Genomic DNA, 23,675 nt, shown 5'->3' on the forward strand with positions numbered 1-23,675 from the left:
CTGCCACTCATAAAGCTAGCTTTAGCGCCCAGCCCCTTTTCTTCCCAGTAGAACTTGCGCAGGGAAAGATGGCGGCGTCCAGGTGGAGGTCTTGAGGAGACCGAACCGGTATGGCTTTGGCGTCGGGCCACGCAAGGCGGGCGCTGCGTCTTCCTGGAAGGCTCGGCCTTGGGGGCGACGGGACCCCGAGACGCGGGGCGTACGAGTGGGGCGTTCGCTCCACGCGGAAGCCCGAGCCTCCTCCCCTGGACAGGGTGTATGAAATCCCTGGATTGGAGCCCATCACTTACGCGGGGAAGATGCACTTCATGCCCGGTCTGGCGCGGCCGGTCTTTCCGCCGTGGGATCCCGGCTGGACGCACCCAAAGTTCCGCCGCGCTCCCCCAATCCAAGAGCATCCGCTGTACAAGGACCAGGCCTGCTACACTTTCCACCAGCGTTGCCGCCTCCTCGAGGGTGAGGCCCCTGGATGGGCAGGAGGGGACCATATTCCTCTCCCCTGTACTGACCCCAAGCCCTCTGTGGCTTTGGGCAAGACATTGAAACTTAAAGGGTCTCGCTTTCTTCGTCTGTGAAATGGGGCTAGTAGTGATTCTTATTATGAGAGCTGTCCAGATTAAGTGGGTTGTAAAGAGCTGTGCTTGTTTGAAGGAGGTATTAGAGTTGGAGTAGCAAAGCGAAAAGACCTGGTTTCCAGGCCTAGTGCTACCTCTTACTCTGTGATTTGGGGCAAGTGGCTGAACCTTCCTGAGCCTCGCATTTTCTGTGAAATAAGTGGTTTTGACTGGATGGTTCTTATGACACTTCCAGCTCTTGACACCTGGGAGATGTAGCTGTACATTTAAGAAATAGAGGGATGGAGCAGCAGAAAGAGTGTCCCTTGCCTATAGCCTCATTTCGTAGGATTGATAAATGTGACCGAGAGGAAAAGTGATTTGTCCACAGGCCCACTTTGGTTAATAGTGAAGTCACGGCTGCATATCTCATTTCATAAGTCAGTGTCCTTTGTCAAAGGTCAGAGCCAGGATGTTCCTTTTCAAGGAAAACAGGTTACCCAACTCCCACACCAGAGTTTTGTTTTGTTTTGTTTTGTTTTTTACTCCACCACAAAATCTAGAAGTTACATTTCTAAATGTTTGTATTTCCAAAGTCTTATAACCCTTAAAGTGAAAAGTTTCATTGCCCTCATTGTCTTTCTTTGATTACTACTAAAGAAATTGCCTGAGGGTGTCTCCCCCAAAGTTTCCTAGGCTCACTTTAATCTCAGACATAACTTTACAAGTGAAGATAGGCCCCGGAGTCAGAGTGGTTTTCCAGCTGCGATGAGTAGTCTGCTAACCAAAGCAGTAACCAGCCCTCTGTCAACTTGTGGGCACAATCATTTGAGAGAATACAGTGTCAACTTTGATCTGAGGGTGGAGGACTGATGTATGGACTTAATGCAAAACTTAGGTCCCTATGTCTGTGCCTGTTCCTCCCTTAGTGAAGCCAGATCTGGGAAAAGTGAAGGAAGGCATTTTGCCTAGGACAGCAGCCCACTGAAAGTAGCTGACATTTCTTAACGTTTAAAGATTAAGCAGTCAGTATCAAGTCTTTTAGTTTACTTATACTCCATCTTTTTCTGGAAAGTATTTTGAGCATCTTATAGAAATTTTACAAAACAGATTAAATTAAAAATAGAAAGGCGAGGCAACCAGCACAAATGAAAAATAAAACAGTGTGGTGAATACAAAAAAAAAAAAAAAAAATCCACTCTGTGAGGTTCTATTTGCTAAAGAGCAGCCCCAAACTTGGTTCTCAGCTTATTAGCAGTCAACAAATGGTACAGAAATGGGGGTACTGACTAGGCCAGTTGCCTGTTTCTGTAAATTGTTTTCTTAGAATACAGCCATGCCTACTTGTTTACTTTTTTGTCTATGGCTACTGTCATGCTACAGTGGCAGTTGAATAGTTGTTGTAGAGACTATATGACTTGGAAGCTGAAAATATTTACCATCTGGCCCTGAAGAAATAACATATGTTGAGCCCCGATATAGGGAAAAACATTTACAGTTATGCAGTTCATCATGCCCGTAAGACAAGACAGTACTCTACCCAGGAAAATCCCAGCCCTCCTGTACTAAGGCCAGGGAGAGATTCAGAAGGTCTCAGGGAGAACCCTGTGTAATAGAAAAATATCCTCAGTATAATCATTTTGACAAATACGGCAGTATGTTTCACACAGCTTCTTCATACAAAAATCTGCTTATGAAATAACTTATAGAATCTCAAAGTTAGAAGAGATGTGAAAAATTATCCATTTAAGGGCTCCCAAACTCAGGGCTCTTCAAGTTATTCATGGTTTAAAAGTTATTTCCATTATTTCCAAAAACTGCTTTCCCTTGATAAAATAGCATAGACTCAATCCTGGGCCCACACCTAAAAAATGAGAAATATTTGGTAGATATAGGCTTTTCTGATCAAGGACTGGGGTGTGATTTAATAGAAAGGATCTAGGTTTTGAAGGGTTGGCATCCATTGATTTAATCCCATAGTCAAGTGTCTGAATCCTGCAGACAACAGACAGACCTTTGCAAGATTCAGCCTTATGATCTCAGCCATCTGAGCCACTATTTGAATTCTTCCTATGGCAGGCACTCACCATCTCAGGTTAACTATCCTTAAGTAGACAAGTCATACCTGAAGTTGAGTTGAAATGACTGTTCTAGCTTGGGCTCTTTATTTTTACTTCTGACCCCTCAGATGTCACAGAAGAAATCCCATAAAATATCCCTCCCTCTCATCCTCACCCTCTCTTGCACACTCACCAGACACCTTTTTCCCCAAGATCTTACCTGCCAGGCTTAAGTATCTCTTCTCGAATTGTCTTTTTTTTTTTTTTTTTTCTTGTAACCAATTACCCCAAAGGGGTAAAGCAGGCCCTCTGGCTTACCAAGGCCAAGTTAATAGAAGGCCTTCCTGAGAAAGTGCTTAGCCTTGTTGAGGATCCAAGGAACCACATAGAGAACCAAGATGAACGTGTTCTGAATGTGATCTATCACGCCCGTCTCTGGCACTCCACTGAAAACATCCCTAAGAGAATGACCTACTGGTAAGTTTCCCCCAAGTCAGATTTCTAGTTGATGAATTTTGGTTTATATCTGTTGCTTTATATCTCCAAATGTTTCTTCTTTTCTCCAAGCCCAATCATTGTGGACAGTCTGTTACAGCTGTGTAAATCCCAGACTTTCAAGCATCCTTCGCTAGCCAGGCGGATCTGTGCCAAAAACTACACGTTATCCACCACTTGGAATCGAGGTTGGTTATCTTGTACGCCAGAAAGCTTTAGTCTGTTTATCAGTCTTTCTAGTCTTAGCCCCACCACCAGTTCACATTCCCACATAACCCCCTACTCCCATATGTAGCCTCACTCCCATCCTCATGGTCTAATTTTATAGGTTCAGACACATCCTCATTATCATTAGCCACAGCACAGCCTTTTTTGTTTGTAATCATTTCTTCCCAAGACTTCATTTAACCATATCTATTGAGTGCCTGCAAGTTCCTAAATGTTGACAATAAGGAAGTAGTAATAAAGCATACACAGTCTCCTCCCTCACAAGCTCATGTTCTGCTGCAGGAGCCTTCTTACCCCATGCATGCTTTTCTCCTTTGCCCAGTTCATTGTCCATGTAGCTGTTAGAATGATCTTTCTAAAGTGCAAGTCTTCTTATGTCCCTCCTGTTTCATATCCTTCACTATCTCCCAGTAGCTGAAACCATTTATCATGGTATCCAAGGCCCTCTGTGATTTGGCCACCCAACTAGTCTTTCTAGTCTTATCTCCTGCTCTAATACCCACCTCCCCACATGCTCAAATATACACTTTAGCCACCTGCAGCTTTTTGGCATCAAGCTTTTATAGCTTTGCACGTGCTGTGCATTCTATCTAGAACCCTCTTTTCTGCTTTCCTCATTTGACTAAATTCTTATCTGCAAGACTCAATTCAAGCCCCCTTCCCATGTGAATCCATAGGTTAGCTAGCTAGTCCTCCTCTGTGCTCTTTATGCCCATTACGTGTATTTTTATCATAGCATATACTATACTGTGTTGTAGTTATCTGGTATCTTTTCTGTCTGCCCCCCTAAACTGTGAACTCCTAATGTCAGGAACCCTGTGTTGTTCATTTTGATGGAATCCTGGTCTTTTCCCCTTTTCATAATTGGTGGAATCCTGGAGCAGAGAAACCAGCTATGAAATAATTTGGGATTTTCAGGACATCTTTTTGGTTGGGTTTCTCTGGCTTGCCCCTTTGAGCATGGACTTTCTGGCAAGCAGTCAGCTTTATAGAGATAATGGCACCACTAAAGAAATTAGTGAGCCTTATTAATAGAGGAGAACTTGTTAGCCCATCATCAAGTATTACCTCTAATTAAACTACCCCATTTGAAACTGTCACTGGAGGAGAGATGTGAAGGGAATTGAATTGGAAACCACACGAGAGTGGTCTGTGGGGAGAATCTAAAACCCAAGGTTAGGCAGGGTCCAGGCACATTTATCTTCCTTGCAGATTATATATGAGGAAACAGGAAATACTTTCGAAAACTATTCTTGAGGTGTGGGTATGATGTATTTTAACAACCACATCAGAGTTTATCCACAGATGTAGTGTCCCTTTTTTACATACTCAGTGAGACCACATGCTAATTAAATGGCAGTGCTGTTGGCCAAACCAGTTTTTAGATATGTAAGTTCATTATCCTTGCTCTATTACCATCACACTGCTATTCAACTATTTCTAAAACCCCAAGCACCTTCAGGGGAAGATTTGCCTCCACTTAGAATGCTCAGAAAGCTATTCTCAAGGAGTTTTTCCAGCATATTTTGCCTGGTGGTGGCACGTGGCCTCCTGTGGGAACCTCTGTGAAGGATATTCGTACATGTTCACAATGGCAGGCTTTCTGATTAGTCAGATGTGAGTTTTCTCTTCATACACCTGTGTCTCCATGTACCAGATATGCTAATCCAACTTAAGTGAGGCTTTCTGACAGGCTCGATTTATTTTACTCTCAGTTGTTGTGGACAATCTGGCCCTTTTCCTGGATTTAGTAACCTGGGCAGAGAGACTCTCGCTCATTTCTGGGTCCCCAGCTTAGAGCAAGCAGGTGCTTAGGACGATCTCTATAGGGCAGCCCTGAACCCACAGAGACCACGAGGCCTCAAGGGTCACTGGAAAGGAAGAAGAGTGCATTGGTCAGTCCCCCTCTCAAGAATCCCAGGATTGAGAACCATATGATTTCACATGTGGAATATAAAACCGAAAGCAACAAATGAATAAGACAAACAAAAACTCATAGACAAAGACAACAGTATAATAGTTCCCAGAGGGACTAAGTGGGGAGGGGGAGGTAGACAAGAGTAAAGGGGGTCAAATTTATGGTGACAGAAGATTTGACTTTGGGTGGTGAACACACAATGCTATATACAGATGATGTATTATTGAATAGCACACTTGAAACCTATTTAATTTTATTAATGTCACTCCAATAAATTTAATGTAAAAAAAAAAAATTCCAGGATTAATCTCTCTTAACCAAAGTTTTGTTTTCTATGGTTAGGCTGGTCAGCTCGGAAAACTATAAAAGACTTGAGCATGGTGGGATAAAACTGAGAAAAGGCTTTAGACCAGGTTAGACTAATCATCTTTCTCCCCTTTTAGAATCTCTTCTCCTTCAGGTCCGTGGTTCTAGTGGATCCCGACTAAATGCCAAGGACCTTCTGCCCCCCATTGCCTCCAGAGAGGAGGTAGAAGCTACTAAGAATTATGTTCTTGAAACCTTCTATCCCATATCTCCCACTGTTGATCTTCAGGAATGCAATGTTTATGATGTGAAAGATGACACAGGTGAGTATCAAGCCTTTGACTTTCAGGCAGCGTGGAGAAGAGAGATGTGCTTTTTTTTTTTTTTTTTTTTTGAAGGGAAGGGCTATATTCAGTACTTACTATATGCTTGGCATCTGACTTGCATTTTCTTCTAAGATCCATGGAGCAGCCCTGTGAGACAGATACTATTATCCCAATTTTATAAGCAAGGTAATTGAGGCTCAGGGAGGTGAAATAATTTGCTCAAAGCCAACTGATTTTGACCCATGAAAAGCTACTCTTTTAGGTCAGAGTTTTAATGGGTGGCTAGGGGGACATTTGATCAGGGGCCAAATGTTTCCTATATTCATAGGTCCCTCAAAAGACACCTCTTTCTATGTAACCTATAAATTCTGGCCAACCTCCTGGTAGGACTGAAGAAACCCCACAGGCATTGAATGGGGCTATTTATCCAAACTCCATCAAATAAGGCATCGCTGTCTACCCAGTCAGCTCAGACAGAAACTAGGGAGTCAGGCTAGGCAGGCCCGCAACTCAGTCATGAGTGTCTTTCTCCTTACCCTCGCTTGATTTCCACAGCTGCGACCTAGGTCAGTCCCTCCCGGCTCTCACTCTGCCTGTTGCCACAACCTCCCAACTGGTCAGTCTGCTTCAGGCTGTTTCTCTCCAGTCCACCTAGTTCACATTTCCAGAGTAGCCCTTCTAAAGCACAAATTTAATCTCATCTCTCTCCATGCCCATCCTCCCCGTTGCCTATTGGATAGAGTCTGAACTTCTTAACTTATTACATGAGGGCTTTCAGGTCTGCCCTTTGTCCCTCTCCCCAGCCTCACCTTTGTCTGCTCCTTTTCATGCCCCCTTTATGTCAGCCATGCTTAATATATTGTGCCCTTTCTCACCACCATGCTTCGACATGTTCTTATCCCTCTGCCTGGAACTTTTGACCATTCACCTCTTTTTGTCTTAAGCTTGATAACTCCTCATCTTTCATAATTCATCCTAGGAAGCACTTCTTTCCAGAAATGCTGTGGGACCTTCCAGTCATAACAGGGATCTTTTATCTTTCCTCCCACTGCCCCTCGACTCATCTTTATCTTGACATGTCTCTCTATCTGGATATGATCAGTTTTCTTGTCAGTCTTCCCCTCTAGACTGAGTTCCTCGAAGGCAGTGGCAGGCTCTACTTGGCCTCTGTTCCTGGTACCCATCTTAGAGCTTGGCACAGAGTAAGTGCCGAGTGTTGGGTATTTACATATGCTAAGGAACCAAAGCAGGGATTGAGGCAGATGGGAGAGCCATGTCTGTGTCTTTATCTTAACTAGTGCTCTTCTCTGGGATTTTTAGAGCCCACATTTTCCCAGGCTCTTTCTCCCTCATTTTCACCCACTTTCACTGATCTAGGTTACTCCTTCTAGAAGCCTCTAGTCTACCAAAATTTTATCCAGAGCCATGCAGGGGAAAAGAATGATGACCTGGTAAGGTCATGGCTAAGATGAGTAAGAGTTAAACTTTGATTTCACCACCAGTGTTGTACAGATAGTTGTGAGGTGTGAGGAAGTCATTTGTTATTAATAATAAAGTATTGAATTTTGCAAATGATTTGCTTTTTAAAAAAATTATTACCATGGATTTCAGGTTATACTTCTGCTAACATCACTGTCATCCATGTGTTTGAAATAGAGAGAAGGGGGTGGAGTTCGAGCTAGAATGCAAGTATCACCTAGAACAGGTTGGCAAACATTTTCTGTCAAGAGCCAGATCATAAATATTTTAGGTTTTGCAGGCTGCATGTGGTCTCTGTCACAGCTACTCAATAGACATTATGTAAATGAGTAGGCAGAGTTGTGCTCTAGTAAAATCTTTATTTTTAAAAATAAGCAGAGGGCAAGATTTAGCCAACAGGCTAAAGTTTGCCAGCCCCCAAGCTAGGCTGATGATATCTGTCTTTACTGAGTCTTTGTAGTGTCTGGCACCAAACTAAGGTGAAGTGACTCTCCTGAGCCTTGGGGCAGGCCGATTAATCTTTTCTGCCTTTACATGGTTCTGTATTTTACAGGATACCGGGAGGGTTATCCTTATCCCTATCCCCACACCCTGTATTTTCTGGAGACAGCCAATTCACGACCATACCGCTTTCAGCCAGATCAGCTGCGGGCCAAGATGATCCTGTTTGCCTTTGGCAATGCCTTGGCTCAGGCCCGGCTCCTCTATGGGGTATGTATGTGGGCAATACCTCCTTACCTTACACTCCTCAAAGAAAGAAAGAGGGCAGCGGGGATTCCTTGGTTAACTGAGGAATTTTAGGGAGAGGCACTTCCACTCATTCTATAGAGATGAACTGACATCTGCTGGGGGCCTGCTATATGCCTGTCTTTTCCATAAGGTACCTAACTTTTTATCATCGTAACCCACACAGTTTTATTATAATGCCCAGTTTTAAAATTATGCCACAGAAAAAAAAATCACAGAGAGGCTGAGCCGCTTGCCCAGCATTACACAGACGTAAGTAGTGGAGAAAGGATGGGAACTAGGTATACCCAACTCCTAAGGCTGCAGTTGTCCATGCTCCAGCACACTGCCTCTGTTCTGTAGTATTTGTATTAGAGCACCAGGCTCCATCAGGTACACAGGATAAATGAAACAGTAGAGGGTCCCAGACCTGCCTTCCAAGTCAGAAAAGGTTCTCGGGACCTAAGATACCCCTTGCTGGTAGCCCCTTGAGTCTAAGAGGAGTCCTCAGGGTCCTAGATAGTATAGAATGCAGGTGGATTCGTTGTCACAAGAGCTGTTCCAAGATTGGGGGAAATCTCTTCCGGGTTCAAGGGGTGGGAGTGTGTTCCTATGAGCTGCTTCCAGTTCCCAGGACTTGGTTAGAGGCTACGGCCCTGTTGGAAGAGTGAGGAAATTCAAAATGTTCTGTTGCCTATCCTACTTTATCTAGGAACTAGGTGGGATTGGGGAGTTGTAGTTAGCCAAATGAAATAGGGAGTGGAATGGACTTTGCCTATGTTGAGCATCTGCTACATGCCAAACGTTTAATCAGTGTTCTCTATATTAGTGGTTCTCAAAATACGGTCCTGGATTAGCAGCATGAGCATCATCTGGAAACTGGTTGGAAGTGCAGATCCCACCCAGACCTACTGCCTCAGAAACTCTAGGAGTGGGCCTGGCAATCAGTGTTGTAACAAGCCTTCCAGGTAGTGCTGGTACAAGCTCAGTTTTGAAAACCACTGCACTAAAATTTGAGAACCATTGCATTATTTAATCCTTGCAGCAACCCACTATGGCAGATACTGTTAGCTTCATTTACAGATGAAGAAACTGAGGCTCACAGAGGCTAAGTAACTTGCCCAAGGTCACAGCTAAGAAATATGTAGCTGTCACAGCTTTATGTGATCTTTTGTCTTTTCAGTCCTTGGAAGGTTATCTTTATTTCTGTTATCTGTATATTTCCTGAAGGCTCTGGAAAGTTAAGTAACTTCCCCAAGATCCCATAGCTAATGAGTATGTTGGCTAGCACTGGAGCCGTGATCCCTCCAGCTTCGAACAACCTGCTGCCGCCCATCTCTGGGGCAGGGGACAGAGGCAGAGATAGTCACGTGCCAGGTCACAGGCCTGTATGCTCGTGGTAGCTTCTGTGCCAGCTGTTGCCAGGAGAGCATGAGTAGCAGTGCTGCCTAATTGCCACCCAGTTGGGTAGGAAAGGAGGTCTCCCTTACCCCCTCTAGGTACAGACTATTCCTGGGGATGTGAAGTTGAGCAATTATGGGAAGAGCCTCTGGTAAAAGGTAAAATTGCTGAGAAATTTATGTACTACCTGCAGTTTTATTGATCTGTAGAGGGAGATAAGAGTCAATACAGAATTCTCAGCTAACACTTAGAGGTACTTTTCTTTTTATTTATTACTCGTGCAACTAAGAACAGGTATATCTAAGGCCAACAGTCCCAGCATGGCCCACACTGAGGTCTGACATTAGCTATTTCTAATGTTAGATCCAGCCCTGGAGGGGTGAATGTAGACAGCATTTTTGAATCAGAGATGCTGTGCTTCATGGGGCCTGCCTATTTGGTCTTTGTCCAGTGGGTAGCAGTCACCAAACTGGATTACTGCAAAGTCTCAGTAGGGCGAACACATGATTTGTCAACCAAACTGGGACAATATCGAGAGTGAAAAAATGTTGTTATTAGACCAATGGGACACTGAGTGTAGAGCAGGATAATAGGGGTTTAAGTGATTTAATAGCATGGGGTCTGATCCTGGCTCACATCTCATGGGTAACCTTGAGCAAATTATACCACCTCTCGGAACCTCAGTTTCCTCATCTGTTAAGTGAATATACCCCTAGATGTTAGAGGTAATTTTATGTAAAACTTGCATAATGCCTGACACATGAGAGGCCTTCAGTAAATGGTTGCTAGTGTTATTATTATTATCAAGTCGTACAAATTGAAAGAGATAATTAGCAAATGTGTTGACTGGTGAAATCCTGAGGTTGACATGGCTGGAGACACTCCAGGAATCTGGCACATTCTCAGAGCTGCATTGAGAGCATGAAGCCCAGGTAGGATGCCTGCCTGCATCCTAGGATGCCAGGCCGTTAGGAATAAGGCAGAAGTGAAAAATGAGCACATCCTAGCGTTAGCCAGTCTAGGTTCTGATGCCACACACGTCTTGTGACTTCAGATAAGGCACTTGCCTTACTCAGTCTCAGTTTCCTTATCTGTTAAATGGAGTGAGAACTAAATGAGATTATTTATATCCATTGACCGTCCAGGTCTACATTTGATAGAGCTGATGACGCTGTTGTCACCATCAGGTAGTGTCAGGAGCTTGAGGAATTTCCCATCATTAACCTCCCAGCTCACCTTCCTGTTCTGTGCTGCTTGCCCAGTAATCACCTCTCGGTAGCAAGAATTATTACTTTAATGTGCTCAAGTTGAAGAGCAGGCACCCTAGGGCCACGAGGCACCAGGCCGGGCAGAGCCAGGCTGGGCGGGGGAGGGAAGGCCCAGCTCTGGTCAGTGCGCTAACCTCGCATTGTGTTTTCCTTGCCCCATGGCGAAACCAGTACATGTAGTAGAGCATTTGTTTTAAAGGCCAGAATGAGAGGTCGCTGGGGTGTGCTGTTATTTCTACCCCACTGTTTCTCATTTGATTTACTTGTCTCCTTTTCCTCTCAGAACGACACTAAGGTTTTGGAGCAGCCAGTAGTTGTGCAGAGTGTGGGCACCGATGGACGTGTCTTCCAGTTTTTGGTGTTACAACTGAACACCACAGATCTGGCCTCTAACGAGGGCATCAAGAATCTGGTCTGGGTGGACTCAGACCAGCTCCTCTATCAGCATTTTTGGTGTCTCCCAGTGATCAAAAAGAAGGTGGTTGTGGTAAGTCCTGCCATCTCCAGCCTGTGATTGGAGTAGGGCCATAGCTCACCCTACCCAGAGTGAGTGGGAGTGGGGTTGAGGGGACGTGCGTGAGTGCGACCCTGGCTTTAGGAGCTTTATATCCAGACCCCTGCCTGGAGTGCTCCTTCAGTCCTGCCCATCACCTAGAACTGCACCTTCTGCCCTGGGCCCTGCCCATCTCTTCATCTCCCCTCCCGCTTCCCTCTGCACTCACCACGCCTAGCTCCTCAGTTCCTCAGCGTGTCCTGCCCTTCAGTAGCTTGGAATCTTAGCTGTATAGAAGCTTCTCCTTTTCTCCCTCTCCTCACCCCATCCCCCATTTCTCTCTCCTTTGACCATTCACTACTTGTCCTTCCAAGTTTAGCATAAGGACGTACCAGCCCACTCCCAGCCTCACGTCAGTGCCTCGGGCAGGTTCCCACAGCCAGTGTTCCCCCATTACAGCATGATCTCGCTGCTATTCTGCAGTCATTTGTCTGCATGTTTTTCTCCATCAGACCAAGCTCCAAGCTCCAAGCTCCTCGAAGGCAAGGCCTGTGAATGAGTCATTCATTCATTTCATTCCACAGTTAGGGAACTCCTCCCATGGCATTGTCACTGCTGCACCACTAGTGCTCAGCGGACAGAGTCCAGGCCTGCTTTCCGTGCAGTGGGCAGTGACAGTATCTGAATTCATAATATAACATCAAGCAGTGATAAGCACTCCGAAGAGACATAAAGCAGGATCAAGGGATGAGAGAACAGGGTAGGGGTGCTGCTGGATCAGACTAGCTATGTCCTGTGTCCCACACATGGCCTGGGTAGATTCGTTAAATGAAGTTGTTGAGCCTTTGCACATTCTCAGCATATCAGTTGTGTAATTCTCCGGCCATCTCTCAGTGTTGTTTTACCTTTGAAATGCCTTCTGGGTCAGGGCCCTCTCTTTGGCCCCAGAAGCCATCGTGTCTCTCTGCACAGCCACAGCAGCCACCTCTGCATCTCTCTGTTCTTAGTCATGCTCTTTCTCTCCCCTCTGTGTCAGCCGCTTCCTTCCAGAATACTGGCTTGGTGCCAGACTGTCTTGGTTTGCTCAGATGGCTCCTCCTTACCTGTCCAGTTCAGCTCCTGCCCCTCTCTGCCTCTTCCCTTGCCTACACCACCCCCACCAACACAGGCCCTGGGCTCCAGCCTCACCCCTGCTCCTCCCACCTTCATCTCTGCTTCTGTACTAGTGCATGTATTGGTCTCTGGTCTCCTTCCTTTTCTTTTTCTTTCTGGCCCATTCTACTTGCCCTTTAAGACTTGTACATGATCTCTTCCATGTATGGAAGTCAGTGAGTTAGTCATTTTCTCTGTTTTTTAAACATCTTTTTTCTATTTCTAGTATGAGGCCTGTCACCTTTTATTATCACTATTTAAACACCTGGCTATAAACTCTATGAGGGCAGAAGCCAGATTCAAGCCACTGTGGGGTTCCAGCAGTTGGCACAGGCCCAGTGCAGAGAGAGGGTGCCTGATAAATGTGTGTGGAATGAGTGAGGGCTTATTGGCCCTGAGAGTGAAAAGGGGCAACTGACCGTTTGTTCCCGGTGGTTGAAATGAGAAGGATTAGAGATCAGGTTAGTGACAACAGGAGATTTAGCCGCAAGGTGCTAGCAGTGCCGCATGTCCTCTCTGACCCAGCCCCCTCAGGCGTCTCTTCAGTGCCAGCTCCCCAGTGCCCCTCCTTGGTCCGTGAGAGAAACGACTATTATCGGGGCGCTTAGGGTTTACATAAAACCAACCTTCGTTTTAATTGCTGCCGTTAAACCTCGTAGCAGGATTCTAATGGGCTGTGTTCTTTCCAGGAACCTGTTGGGCCGACTGGTTTTCAGCCGGAGACGTTCAAGAAGTTTTTAGCTTTGTATTTGCACGGTGCTGTATGAGCCAAGGACTGTTCCTGTGGCCTCAAGTACCCCCTCGCTTCAATCCAGCAAAGATCCTGCAGCCTGGGCAGGGCTTGGGGCCTGCCCGGAACCTCAGTGTTCTTTTAGCCCAGTGGGCTCGCTGACAATAAAGAGTGCTGTCAGTGCACTGGAGTCGGTCTTGGTGTGAGGGCGCTGTCAGGAGGGACATCCGGTTTCCTGTGGGCCCACACCTTGAGCCTGCCTCCACATGAATGCAGGCCCTGGAGTCTGACCTGCCACAGCTCTCCCCACCACCCATTTTGTGACTTTAGATAGAAATCTTCATCTAAGTTTCAATTTCTTCATCTGAAACTTGGGCCTAATATAACCTACCTTGTTTTGAAGGCTAGCTTATGTATATGTATTGTCTGCCACATAGTAGCAGGTGCTCTGTGATGGTTGCTTAGTTCTTCTGGGGTTATTTAAATTGTGGACACATTCACAAAGACTGCAGATATTCTGAATAGAATATTCCTTGTAGATTTCTCACTAGTGTCCTTGTTACTGGACCAGTATACCCCTGGTTCAGCTGGCCTCTTATTTGTTCTAATAACATCCGGTCCTGCTCTAGGCCAGGTACCTATACACAACATCTTACTTAATCCTTACCTCTTGACAATGTAAATGACTTCATTTGCATAATCAATAAATATGTTGGATACCTACTATGTGCTGGCTGAGGAAACAGGTAGTGTAAGGAATTTGCCCGGGGTCACACAGCTGGTATTTTAGGTCAGCTTCCCTAGGAAACGCTTTGAAATGGAGATTTGCAGGTGAGAATTTGGGGAGAACCTTGAAGAATGGCACCTGTGGGGAGTGACACTGGCAGCAGTGGTGGGAAGGGAGACTGAGCTCAGTGGGTTTGCGCCTGAGGCTCAGGCCATTTTCGGTTCTGTGAGTGCTCTGGAGCAGAGCTGTCCCACCAGGAGGTGAGGTGCTGAGCCTTTCCACAAAGACCATGGTTTGTCACCAGTCATTGGATAACACACTGCTCCCCAGAGTTGGAGAGACCTTGGGTTAGATGACTTTGTTGGCCTGAGCACATCCCAGAGGGACTGACTGCTGAGCAATTATCCTTGGACACTTCTGCTGCTGGAGCTTCTTGCTTGAAGAAGTCTGGAGCACACATCACAGCCACCACAACTAGGGAATGGCAGAGCTGAGTCTGCAGCGGGTGTGTCTCTGCCCCGGGCTTGTGTTCCTCTGCTTTACAGCTTAACCTTTTCTGCTGGGCAGAGTTGAGGTGGGGTGGTAGGAGGGGTTACCGGGGGAAAGACACAAATGAGGCTGGTGGCAGTGTGTATGCAAATGGGTCACTGGGAAAAGGCAACATGCTGTGCAAAAGCAGGGAGTCAACAAAGGATACCGGTGAGTTGGGGAGGCTGGGGTGAGGCTGGGGGGGCCAGCTCACAAGGGCCTTGGATGCCAAACAGCCCCAGGCTTCCCACAGCATGTGACCTGGAGCCGGGGGAATTTACTGAGCCCTGTTGTCCATTTTACTTTTAATTTAAAAGATAAATATTATTACATATAAATGATGAAAATTTAAAGAACTCAGAAAAGTATGCTATAAAAATGAAATCACTGCACCCAAGGCAATTTCTAGTCCTTTTCCCTAAGTTACCACATCTTAAGAGTTCCTTATATAGTAGCCATCACAGTGTATATGCGTAATCATGCAGGTATTTATATTAACTTAGTGTCATCCTAGTTACAGACTCTTCCTAATTAATACCTTGAGATGGCAGGATCTTGCCACATCAGCTTGTGTGAGCTACCTTGTTCCTTTGAGCAGCTGCATTAATACCTATCGATGGACATTCAGGTTATTTTCAGTTGTTAGCTATTATAAATAACGCTGCAGTGAGCATCCTTGTTCATGTATCTTAGAGTACTTTTGCCAGCATAGCCATCAGATAAATTCCTAGCAGAATTGCTGAGTCAAATGGATTTAAAAAAAAAAAAAAAAAAAAAAACATTGGTAGTGTATGAAGGATGAGTTGGCAGGGCGACTGTATGGAGCCCAGCTGAAGGCCATCGCGGTAATTCTTAGATGAACTTGAAGCCAGACTGAGCAGGCTTAAGCCGCCTGGACCGGTGGAAGTACGGGGAGAGGGCAAAGCGAGCCTGAGTCTTGAGCCTCTGGGAGAGAGGCTGCCAATGACCTGGCAACTTGAAGTCTGCCCTAGAAGGAGCTGGTGTTATGGGGCAGGCCTAGGCAGCATGCCCTCATCCCAGCCCACCCCAAATGAGGACAGCCCTAATAGCTGGCCTTGGTATGTCTTCTTTGGATTGGACCTCGGAGCCAAAGTGTGGAGCTTGGAACCCATTGCACTCTCCCTGCAAGCCCCTTGCAGCTGATCTGCAAGGTGGGGCTGTCGGGACTGGCAGTGTTTATCTCCCCATACAGATGAGGAAACTGAGGCTCAGAGACCATCGCGTGAGGAGCCAGAAAGCTCATAAGCGATGATAGCTGCCTCCTCCACAGAGATGTGCCCACTTCTCCAAATCCCACATGCCCACCTACCTCATCCTCACCACCTTCTCACATTCCTTTCCTCAAAAACAGAAAGGGAAGAAATGTAGGATGATTTTAAGGCCCCACTATTGGTATAAAAACCCACTATAGGGACTTGGACGTCTAAGCCACAGACGTTGGAATCGAAATTTTGACACTGTCGTCATGAACATATTCTCATTTGGTTATATATTTAACCAAACGAGAATACGTTGATCTATTAGAGGGCTCCTTAATTCATTTCCGGCAGACTTTATTGGCAAGGGAATTGTAATCTTGGACCAGAGGAAGCCATTTCTAAGAGCCTCCAGTAGTCCAGCTTCCCTCTCAGATCCTCAGTTTCTTCATCTGAAAAATGGGATAAAGCAATTCCCAGGTTTTCCCCACTTTTAGATCAATAAGCTACATTCATCCAGATTTCAAGTAGCTGGGTCTGGAGGTATCAGAAGCCCTGTGAAAAGCTGGGCTTTTCACCTGTAGGCTGCTATCTGTCCTCTCCCAAACCTGGACTAGAGTGGGTGCTTGCCAAAGGCTCCATGACTTTCTGGGTTAGTCCCTCAGTTGCTGGTCCAAGGCTGGTGAAGGAGCTGGCCCAGGTCACCTCAGACTTTACATAGCATCTCTCTGCTTCCCCTTTTGTGGCAGGAGAAAGTCCCTTCAATCACGTGTGTGACCTGAGTGTCATTCCCTTTGGCATGAATACACAAAGCACCATGACTCACAGGGCTTACTTACCTGCTTGGCTGCTGGAAGACCACCCTGTTACAGGGCCCCTCTCCCCAGGTATGTCTGGGAACCTCCAGAGATGTGCACTTATTACAGATCAATCCTAGCGCCCACCCCTTGCCTCCGGATTATAAACTCTCAGGTAATTGGTTCATTCATCCCACAAGTGTCCATGGCATGTAGTATGTGGCAGGCATGGCCAAGGCCCTAGGTGTAGAGCAGTGACTAAAACAAGCATTTACATTCTAATGGGGCAAGACAGTGAAGAAAGAAACATGTCCGAATGACATGAAGAAAATGAAGCAAAATGTCTTTGATGGGGCTCCCTGGACAGGCTCTGAAAGGAAGGATTGGGGCAGGTTCATTGGGGAGCCCTCTCCAGATACCTGTAAGCAAGCTAAGAGGGCACAGCTGAGCAGAGGGAGGAGCTGCAGCCTCAGCTGATCCCACAGAGAGCTGGATGGCCCTTTAGAATTGTCCACAACTGAGGCAAAGTGGTGGGGCCTTGAGGTCCCACATCATCTGGGAGGAGGTGGAGGAACCTTAGGAGAGACAGTTCCCTGGGACCCAGGACAATGCCCAGGAAGGGACACATTTGTGAACCATTAGCAGCAGGCGAGGGTCAGCCCTTATGTCTCAGGGTAAAGGGTACTCTATTAGATGACCAAGGTCAGGGAGGGCCTCTGTGAGGTGATGTTTGAGCAGAGACTGAGTGAGGCACCGGAGCAGGAAGACAGCTGGGGGAAACGCAGCGGCAGAGATGAGGATGGGGCTGGTGTTTGCAGAACAGCGAGGCGGCCAGGGAGGCCCTGTCAGAGCACGAACCCCCTTGGAACCCATGTCCGCCATCCCTCACTCTCAGCCTGCAACCACCAGTCTGCCTTCCTCTGTAAAAGAAGGAATTCAAGTCACACAGATCAGCAGAGTCCATGGGGATCTCTTTTAGAGGTAATGAAACAGCCAAAAAGCTGGGAGGGACTCAGAGGTCAGAGAGAATTGGCTCTAATTCCAGCTCTGCCCCTGAGAAGGGACTTGTTTCTCTCCCCTTCTGTTCCATGAGTTCCCAGGAACCAATGCTCCCCATCTAACAAATGTACCCACTCACCCCTTCCCGAGCTGGCTTACACGGTCCAGCGTGGGGAACAAGGTCTCAGTGTAGCCTCTTTCATTCTTCAGCAACTCTGGCTGCTAAGTGTTCTCACGTCAGGAAGAATGTCATCTTGTAGATTCAACTCGAGAGTCCCAGCTCTGCTGTCTGGGGCCCCACACCCCATGTTTCCTCTCAGGGGACAGCCCTACAGAAATTTGAGGCTGGAAATTAAATGCCTCAAAGCCAAATAGCCCAGTGTCTGTCTCCCACTGAACATCTAACCCACTTCTCAACCCGTGGCTCACAGCAAACCCCTGCTCCAGACTGTTATCACAGAGCAGGGACCAGGGACCCCATTCTTCAGCAGGGCTGAGTGTGGCAGGGTAGCGTGAGGCCAGTCTCTTCCTTGTTCAGGACATTCTGCTTTGATTATTGCCACCAGAGATCTTTAGTCAAGCCCATGTCAGACACCTCAAGCCATATTTCCCCATGCCCAAAGCTTACATCCAAGGTGTGGGCTTGCTGCCCATGGCAATTGTCCAGCCTGTCAAGAGCAGCATGGCCCCTCCCAGCTTTGTTACCTCCTCCCCCACACACACACACAACCTTGTGGGTCTCCCCTCATGCCCAGCTGGGCCGTGATGGAACCCAAGAATAGGTCAAGACTGGGGACTGAGCCCTGAGGTTTCCCACTATAGACCTTCTCTAGCAGCACCTACTGCATGCCAGGCCTTGTGCTAGGAGTCAGAGACACACTGAGAGACATGGTCCTTGCCCTCCAGAGTTCCCAGTTGAGTGGTGGACACTCACAACTGTCATTCAGTCTTTGGATCTGCAGAAGCAGGTAGCCATAAAGGTCAGCTCTTTCCCCGCACTTGAGCACCTACCCTCAGGTGACAGCATGCAGTGGGCATGATCCCTAGCTTCAAGGAGCTCCCAGCCTGATGGGAGAGGCAGACGTTGAACCATTACAGCATAGGGACCATGGAGGCTCAGAGAAAGCTTCCTGACGGAGGAGCCATTTGATTCTAAAGGGCAAGCAGGAAAGGCATGCCGAGGAGGAACGGCAAGAACAAAGGCCCCCGGCGGGCAACGGTCCTTACGTTGTTCCACATGGCTGCATCACGAAGTGCTGAGGGGCAAGAAAAAGCAGCAGGGGACGGCAGGGCCTGGCTATGCAGGGTCCCAATAAATCGGCAAGTGTGGACTGTGTCCCCAGCACGGTGGGCCCGCGGTGTCGGGCCCCTCGGCAGCGTGTGGCACTCCGACACTCGCTGCAGTTTCCTTCGCTTGGTCTCCAGGGCACCTTGCTCTCCTACTCATGTCGCTGCCTCTTGCGCTGGTTCCTATTTCCCAAATCTCTTATTGCCGAGAGCCCTTGGCTCTCCAGATGATCTCAGGCCAGGCTCGTGGCTTTAAAGACCATCCAAATGCCAACTCCCAGCGTGTCTCCAGCCCTGATCTGCCTACTGGACATCTTTACATGGCTATCTATTGCATACGCATCTCAAATTTAACTTGCCAAAATGGAGCGTCACTTCAGCCTGCTCATCCTGCACCTCAGGGAGGGGCTTCCCCATCTTTACACATCTGTTTTGTTCTACTGCATCCCTAGTGCCAGGACAGTCCCTGGCATGAGGTGCATGAATGAATAGATGGGTGGAAGAGTGTAAGGATGTTCAGAAGTTAGATTTTGTTGGCATCAGAAGGGCAGGAAACTAAAGAGGTGGCTGGTTGAACATCCAGGTGACAGATGCCTAAGAGATGCCATAGCACCTGGGAATGGACGAAACATCAGTGCTGGACAGAATGGACCCTCTAACTTCCAGCGCCCACCCCACCCCTTGATACAGTCCTTTGTTTCCAGTACCCTAGTGCCCATGTCCAGTGAGTCCAGGGCAGAGTAGGACATGCCCGCCTTTCACTCCTTCTCCCCTGGTCGGTTCCACCCCAGCCCAGGAGAAGCCCAGCTCAATTCAGGGCAGAACCCTCATCGTAGCCCAAGATGTGCTCTGGGCTCAGCCCCTTGGAGCCTGTGGGATTCTCATGGGACAGCAGAGGCCAGAGGTGGTGTGCGGAGGGGGATCCCTTAGGGTCACCCAGGGCATCAGGCTGAATAGTGGCAGCCCCGGCCGCATCCAGGTTGGAGCCCTGGTCTGGCTCTGTGCCTTGGCAGCTACTGAACCCCTCTTCTTCACAGGCCACTGCTGGCATCAGCTCGTTTGCTTCGAGGTTCTTCTTTCTTGGCTCCAGAGAGGGGTCCCCAGCCTTCACTCTGGTCCCTAGGCTGGGTGTCCCCTAGAAGTGGACCCTTGTGGACAGTGATGACTCTAGCAGGCAAGCAGCTGCTGAGCTTGGGACTTCGGCCTGGCTCGATTCCTGTCCAAGTTTCAGGGATGGTCTAATGCTGTCCTCTGTGGAGGACAGGAATGACATTCCCTCTCCTGCTTCTCACTCAGGGATCCTTATCCTGGCTGCAGTGCCCGGGCAGGGCAGGACAAACATTTTGGGGGAAGGAACCAGTCCTCTCCTCAAAGATCTGCCCCTAGTGAGGCGGCCAAGCCCTCACCAGCCCTCACCAGGGCCGTGTGTTGCAAAAGCAATTACGGGGGTTGGTGGGAAGTGGTGTGGAAGGGAGCTCTGTGTTCTCAACCCCCAAGCAGAGGTGGGCAGTGAAATTTCAGGCCGGGCCCTTTCCTCTCCCCCATCTCCCATCACCTGGCTCCCTTCCAGCTCAGCACCCCCATGCCATTGCTCCTGTCCCAAGCCTTGCTCTGGGGAGCACGGGTGGCAGCAAGGGTATTGAAGGATGTTCACCCATCACCTCTACCTTCCTTGCCCAGGACTGGGTTGGCATGTGGCATAAAGGCCTCTTCAGAGATGTGAGAACAGGTCGGCCACAGCCCGAGTCTCCTCATCTGTCCAACAGTGATGTTTCCCCAGCTGTCCAAAGGTATCCGTTAAGAGGATGAGCCTGGGAAACCCTGTTCTAAGAGGAGGGAAGGGACAGAAGGGAATCTTCTAGACCCTTCCAGCTACTCCTCATTTGGACTCTTCCCAAATGAGTAACAGTACCACTCACAGCTAACACTACAGCTCACCACATGCAAGGCACTGTTCTGAACACTAGATGGTAACTTACTCTCACGATAACCCCACGAGGTAGGCAAACCGTCATCCCCATTTTATAGATGAGGAAACTGAGCACACAGAAACTTGCCCATGACCACAAAGTAGTGGCAAAGGCAGGATCTGAAACTGGCAACTTGCCATCTGGTTCCCTCAAACCTTGTAAAGGTGGACTGAGTCCACACTTCACTCAGAAAACCATGTGTGTCCCTCCTCTCCTGCTGTGGGCCTGGAATGAGGTCCCCACAGCTCCGAAAAACAGGAAGTTCTTTCCAAACGTTCAAATGGGTATCCACCACTGCTTTCTTCGCCCCAGCTCTGGGTACTTCTTGCCTTGGGGACAGCTGCAGCTGGGTCTCTTGTGTCTGTCCAGCCTGCCCAGCCATCTTTCAGGCTGCTGCTTCCACCGGTCTTCTCAAATTTACTCAAAATGTGTTACTCCGTAAATCCTTCAAGGGTTCCCTATTGCCTTGAAGGTGGAAAGCAAAGGGAAAGGAAAGAAAAGAAATGCCAACCTCCCCAGGGGCCCAGCACCCTCGGCAATTCCAACCACAGGGAGAACGCAGAGTGTGGCTGCAGCTCACAGGGCTGTTCTCAGGGACCCTCTCAATCAAAAACACAGGCCACTAGGAACCTTTTTCTCCTTCCGGACAGACTTTCTGGCAAACCAAAATGTGTTTGTAAGACAAGGAACTGAAACGGGCTTTTATAATGTCCCCAAATACGTGGAGTGAGACTGATGTCCTCCCTCTCAACCCACCATCACCAAAGGCCACTGCAACTCTCCAGAGAAAATACGGAATTCACACACCCAGGAAAAGAAGGCAGATGCCTTGAACACAAAACAAGATCTTGTTATGCGCCGGGAACAAAAACTCTGCGGCCAACGGGTCGCCTTGCGTTTTATAATCAGTGTAATAACCTCCGACCCACGTTCCCCCCAAACATGTCAGGAAGGGCTGCGGAAAAAAGATGTCCCTTTAATAAAACGTTATCAACATATATCGTACACAAACTACAATGTATCATAATTACTTTTTTTTCCTCTCTTAATTCAGAACCAGACTACAAGGTAAGAAAAAACACAGAAACAGCTACAATGTTCCCAATAATCCGCACAAGGTCTTTTTTCAGGCAGATGATATCTCACATAATATGATATACATGGATCAGAAAGGGGGAGAAACAAAGACAGCTACGGGGGAGGGGCAGGGAGTAAATGTACAAAGAATTCGGGTGTCTCCGGGGCAAGACACAGAGGTTTCCACGGGGGGGTGCTGAGGTGAGGGAGGCCATGAGTCACTCCTCCTGGGAGGGGACAGGCCCCACTGTCACGTGTGTCAGTTTTTGAAAATAAAAACAGGACCAGAAACAGCATGTCTGTTCAGTGGTTTGTGTCTTCCCCCACCCCCCATAACTACTCCAAAGTCTTTCCATCCAGTTCCAAGCATATGCAGAGCAATTCTGGTCAATGTTCCATCTTTGAAAAAGGAGGAAGAATCAAGAGAAAAAAACAAAAGAAAACCCAAACTCCAGCCCTACACTGCCCACACACAGGACGAGGACGAGGCGAGGGCCACAGGGATGAGGACGCAGAGGTCACAGTTTCCATGTCCCAGGTCATAGCCATCCTGTCGGGGGTGGCCTCCCGCACTCTGCTCCAGGCCATCACCCAGCTGGCAGGATTCTCGCTGGGAAGACTGGGGTGGGGGCTGAGGAGGGGGCTGGAGGGGCGGGGGGAGGTGCAGGGGAGAGAGGAGGAAGCAGTCCTGGGAACACAGTGCATGCCACCGGGTCACAGCGAGTCTCCGCCATGGCGGAGTCCTGAAATCGGTCAGGTGGTCTGGCCCCTCTGGCCACATAATGGGGGGGGGGGCGGGATTTTGGGGTCCAAGTTGTGCAGCTGCTGTCGCCACCTCCGCCAGGAGAAACCAAGCAAAAACAAACAGGCCCCATTCCTCCCTTGCCCACCCACACAAACCGAAAACCCCGAGCAGAAAAGGGTGACTTCTTTTTTTCTTTCCACAAAAGGCCTTTTGAAAGAAACCGATTGTAAACTGCCCAGTTTATTATTATTATTATTATTATTTTTAGATGGCTACAAAGACAGCGTGAGATCTCACACCTAGACTAGCTCTCCTGGTGGAAGGGCTTGGGTACAGACAGACAGCAGGGCTTGTGTTTTTTTTTTTCTTTTTCTTTCTTTTTTTTTTTTTTAAAGAAGAAAGCAAAGAGGTTGATTGGGGTGGGGTGGGGGCCTGCTAGAAGCTTCCATTTTTAAAAATTTTTCCCCCCAAAAAACCCCCTGAAAACAATAATAATAAAAAAAAAAATCCCAACGACGGTAAAACCCCAAACAAAAAACAACAAAAAAGTGTCATGTACATAAAAGGTCCTTTTGGGAAAGGGCCAGGGGCGGGATTTTTCTGGTCACTGACTTGAAATATATTTTTATTTTGAGCTTTGTCCTTCATGTTTTATGGAATAAAAAGTTCGGCCTTTTTATTGCATGAAACTAAAATTGGGAAAGGTGGGAGGAGTGGAGAGGAGGGTGGGGGAGAGGGGGGCAGGGAGACGCCCCTCCTCCAGCCCCTGGGTAATGACACCTCACTTCTTCTTGCATAATTTCTGGCATCTTCCCGCTTGCAATGCCGGCTCTCTCAGCATCTTGGAGAAGAGGAGGGGGATCACACACTCATCGTCATGCTTGGAGAATACTGGAAGAGAGGCAGCAGAGAAGGGGGGTTCGCGAGGGCCAGGGAGTAGGAGCCTGGTGAAGGAAGGTCTGACTGCACATAGCTGAATGGGGCTGGTCTCGGGGCCTGGATGGGCTGAGAGTATGTGATGACACTGGGTGGGCAGGAGGCCAGCAGGGCCAGGAGGCAGAAGTCAGGAGCTGCCTCGCTGCCCCAGCCTGTGCCCCTGTGTCAGGAACTCTGGGGGCAGACTCACCTCCCCTGGCCCCTTTCCCTCTCCAAATCACTTCTTTCCAGCAGAAGAAGGAAGCACCCTGGCCCT

At 48.0% G+C, this 23,675-nt stretch overlaps 2 protein-coding genes across 5 annotated transcripts in view; one reads left to right on the forward strand and one right to left on the reverse strand.

Moving 5' to 3' along the window:
- The first annotated feature begins 41 nt into the window (after positions 1 to 41).
- MRPL37 (mitochondrial ribosomal protein L37) lies at positions 42 to 13,326 on the forward strand. The gene is made up of 7 exons (XM_016120259.2): positions 42 to 456; positions 2,908 to 3,091; positions 3,182 to 3,297; positions 5,699 to 5,884; positions 7,920 to 8,077; positions 11,045 to 11,248; positions 13,096 to 13,326. The coding sequence occupies exons 1-7, from the start codon at positions 111 to 113 to the stop codon at positions 13,171 to 13,173; spliced, it is 1,272 nt and encodes a 423-aa protein (XP_015975745.2). The 5' UTR covers positions 42 to 110; the 3' UTR covers positions 13,174 to 13,326.
- An 8,291-nt stretch (positions 13,327 to 21,617) lies between these two features.
- SSBP3 (single stranded DNA binding protein 3) overlaps positions 21,618 to 23,675 on the reverse strand; it is a 152,488-nt gene continuing 150,430 nt past the window's right edge. For 2 of the 4 annotated variants that reach the window (XM_016120264.2, XM_016120262.2), the window contains one exon: positions 21,755 to 23,374. In XM_016120264.2, the coding sequence (XP_015975750.1) occupies positions 23,345 to 23,374 (30 nt within the window). In that variant the 3' untranslated portion in view covers positions 21,755 to 23,344. Of the gene's footprint in view, positions 23,375 to 23,675 lie in introns of all 4 variants that reach the window. The other 2 variants (XM_016120261.2, XM_016120263.2) reach the window with 2 other exon arrangements.

This window comes from Rousettus aegyptiacus, unplaced genomic scaffold, assembly GCF_014176215.1.
Source record: "Rousettus aegyptiacus isolate mRouAeg1 unplaced genomic scaffold, mRouAeg1.p scaffold_m13_p_1, whole genome shotgun sequence".
NCBI classification, from domain to species: domain Eukaryota; kingdom Metazoa; phylum Chordata; class Mammalia; order Chiroptera; family Pteropodidae; genus Rousettus; species Rousettus aegyptiacus.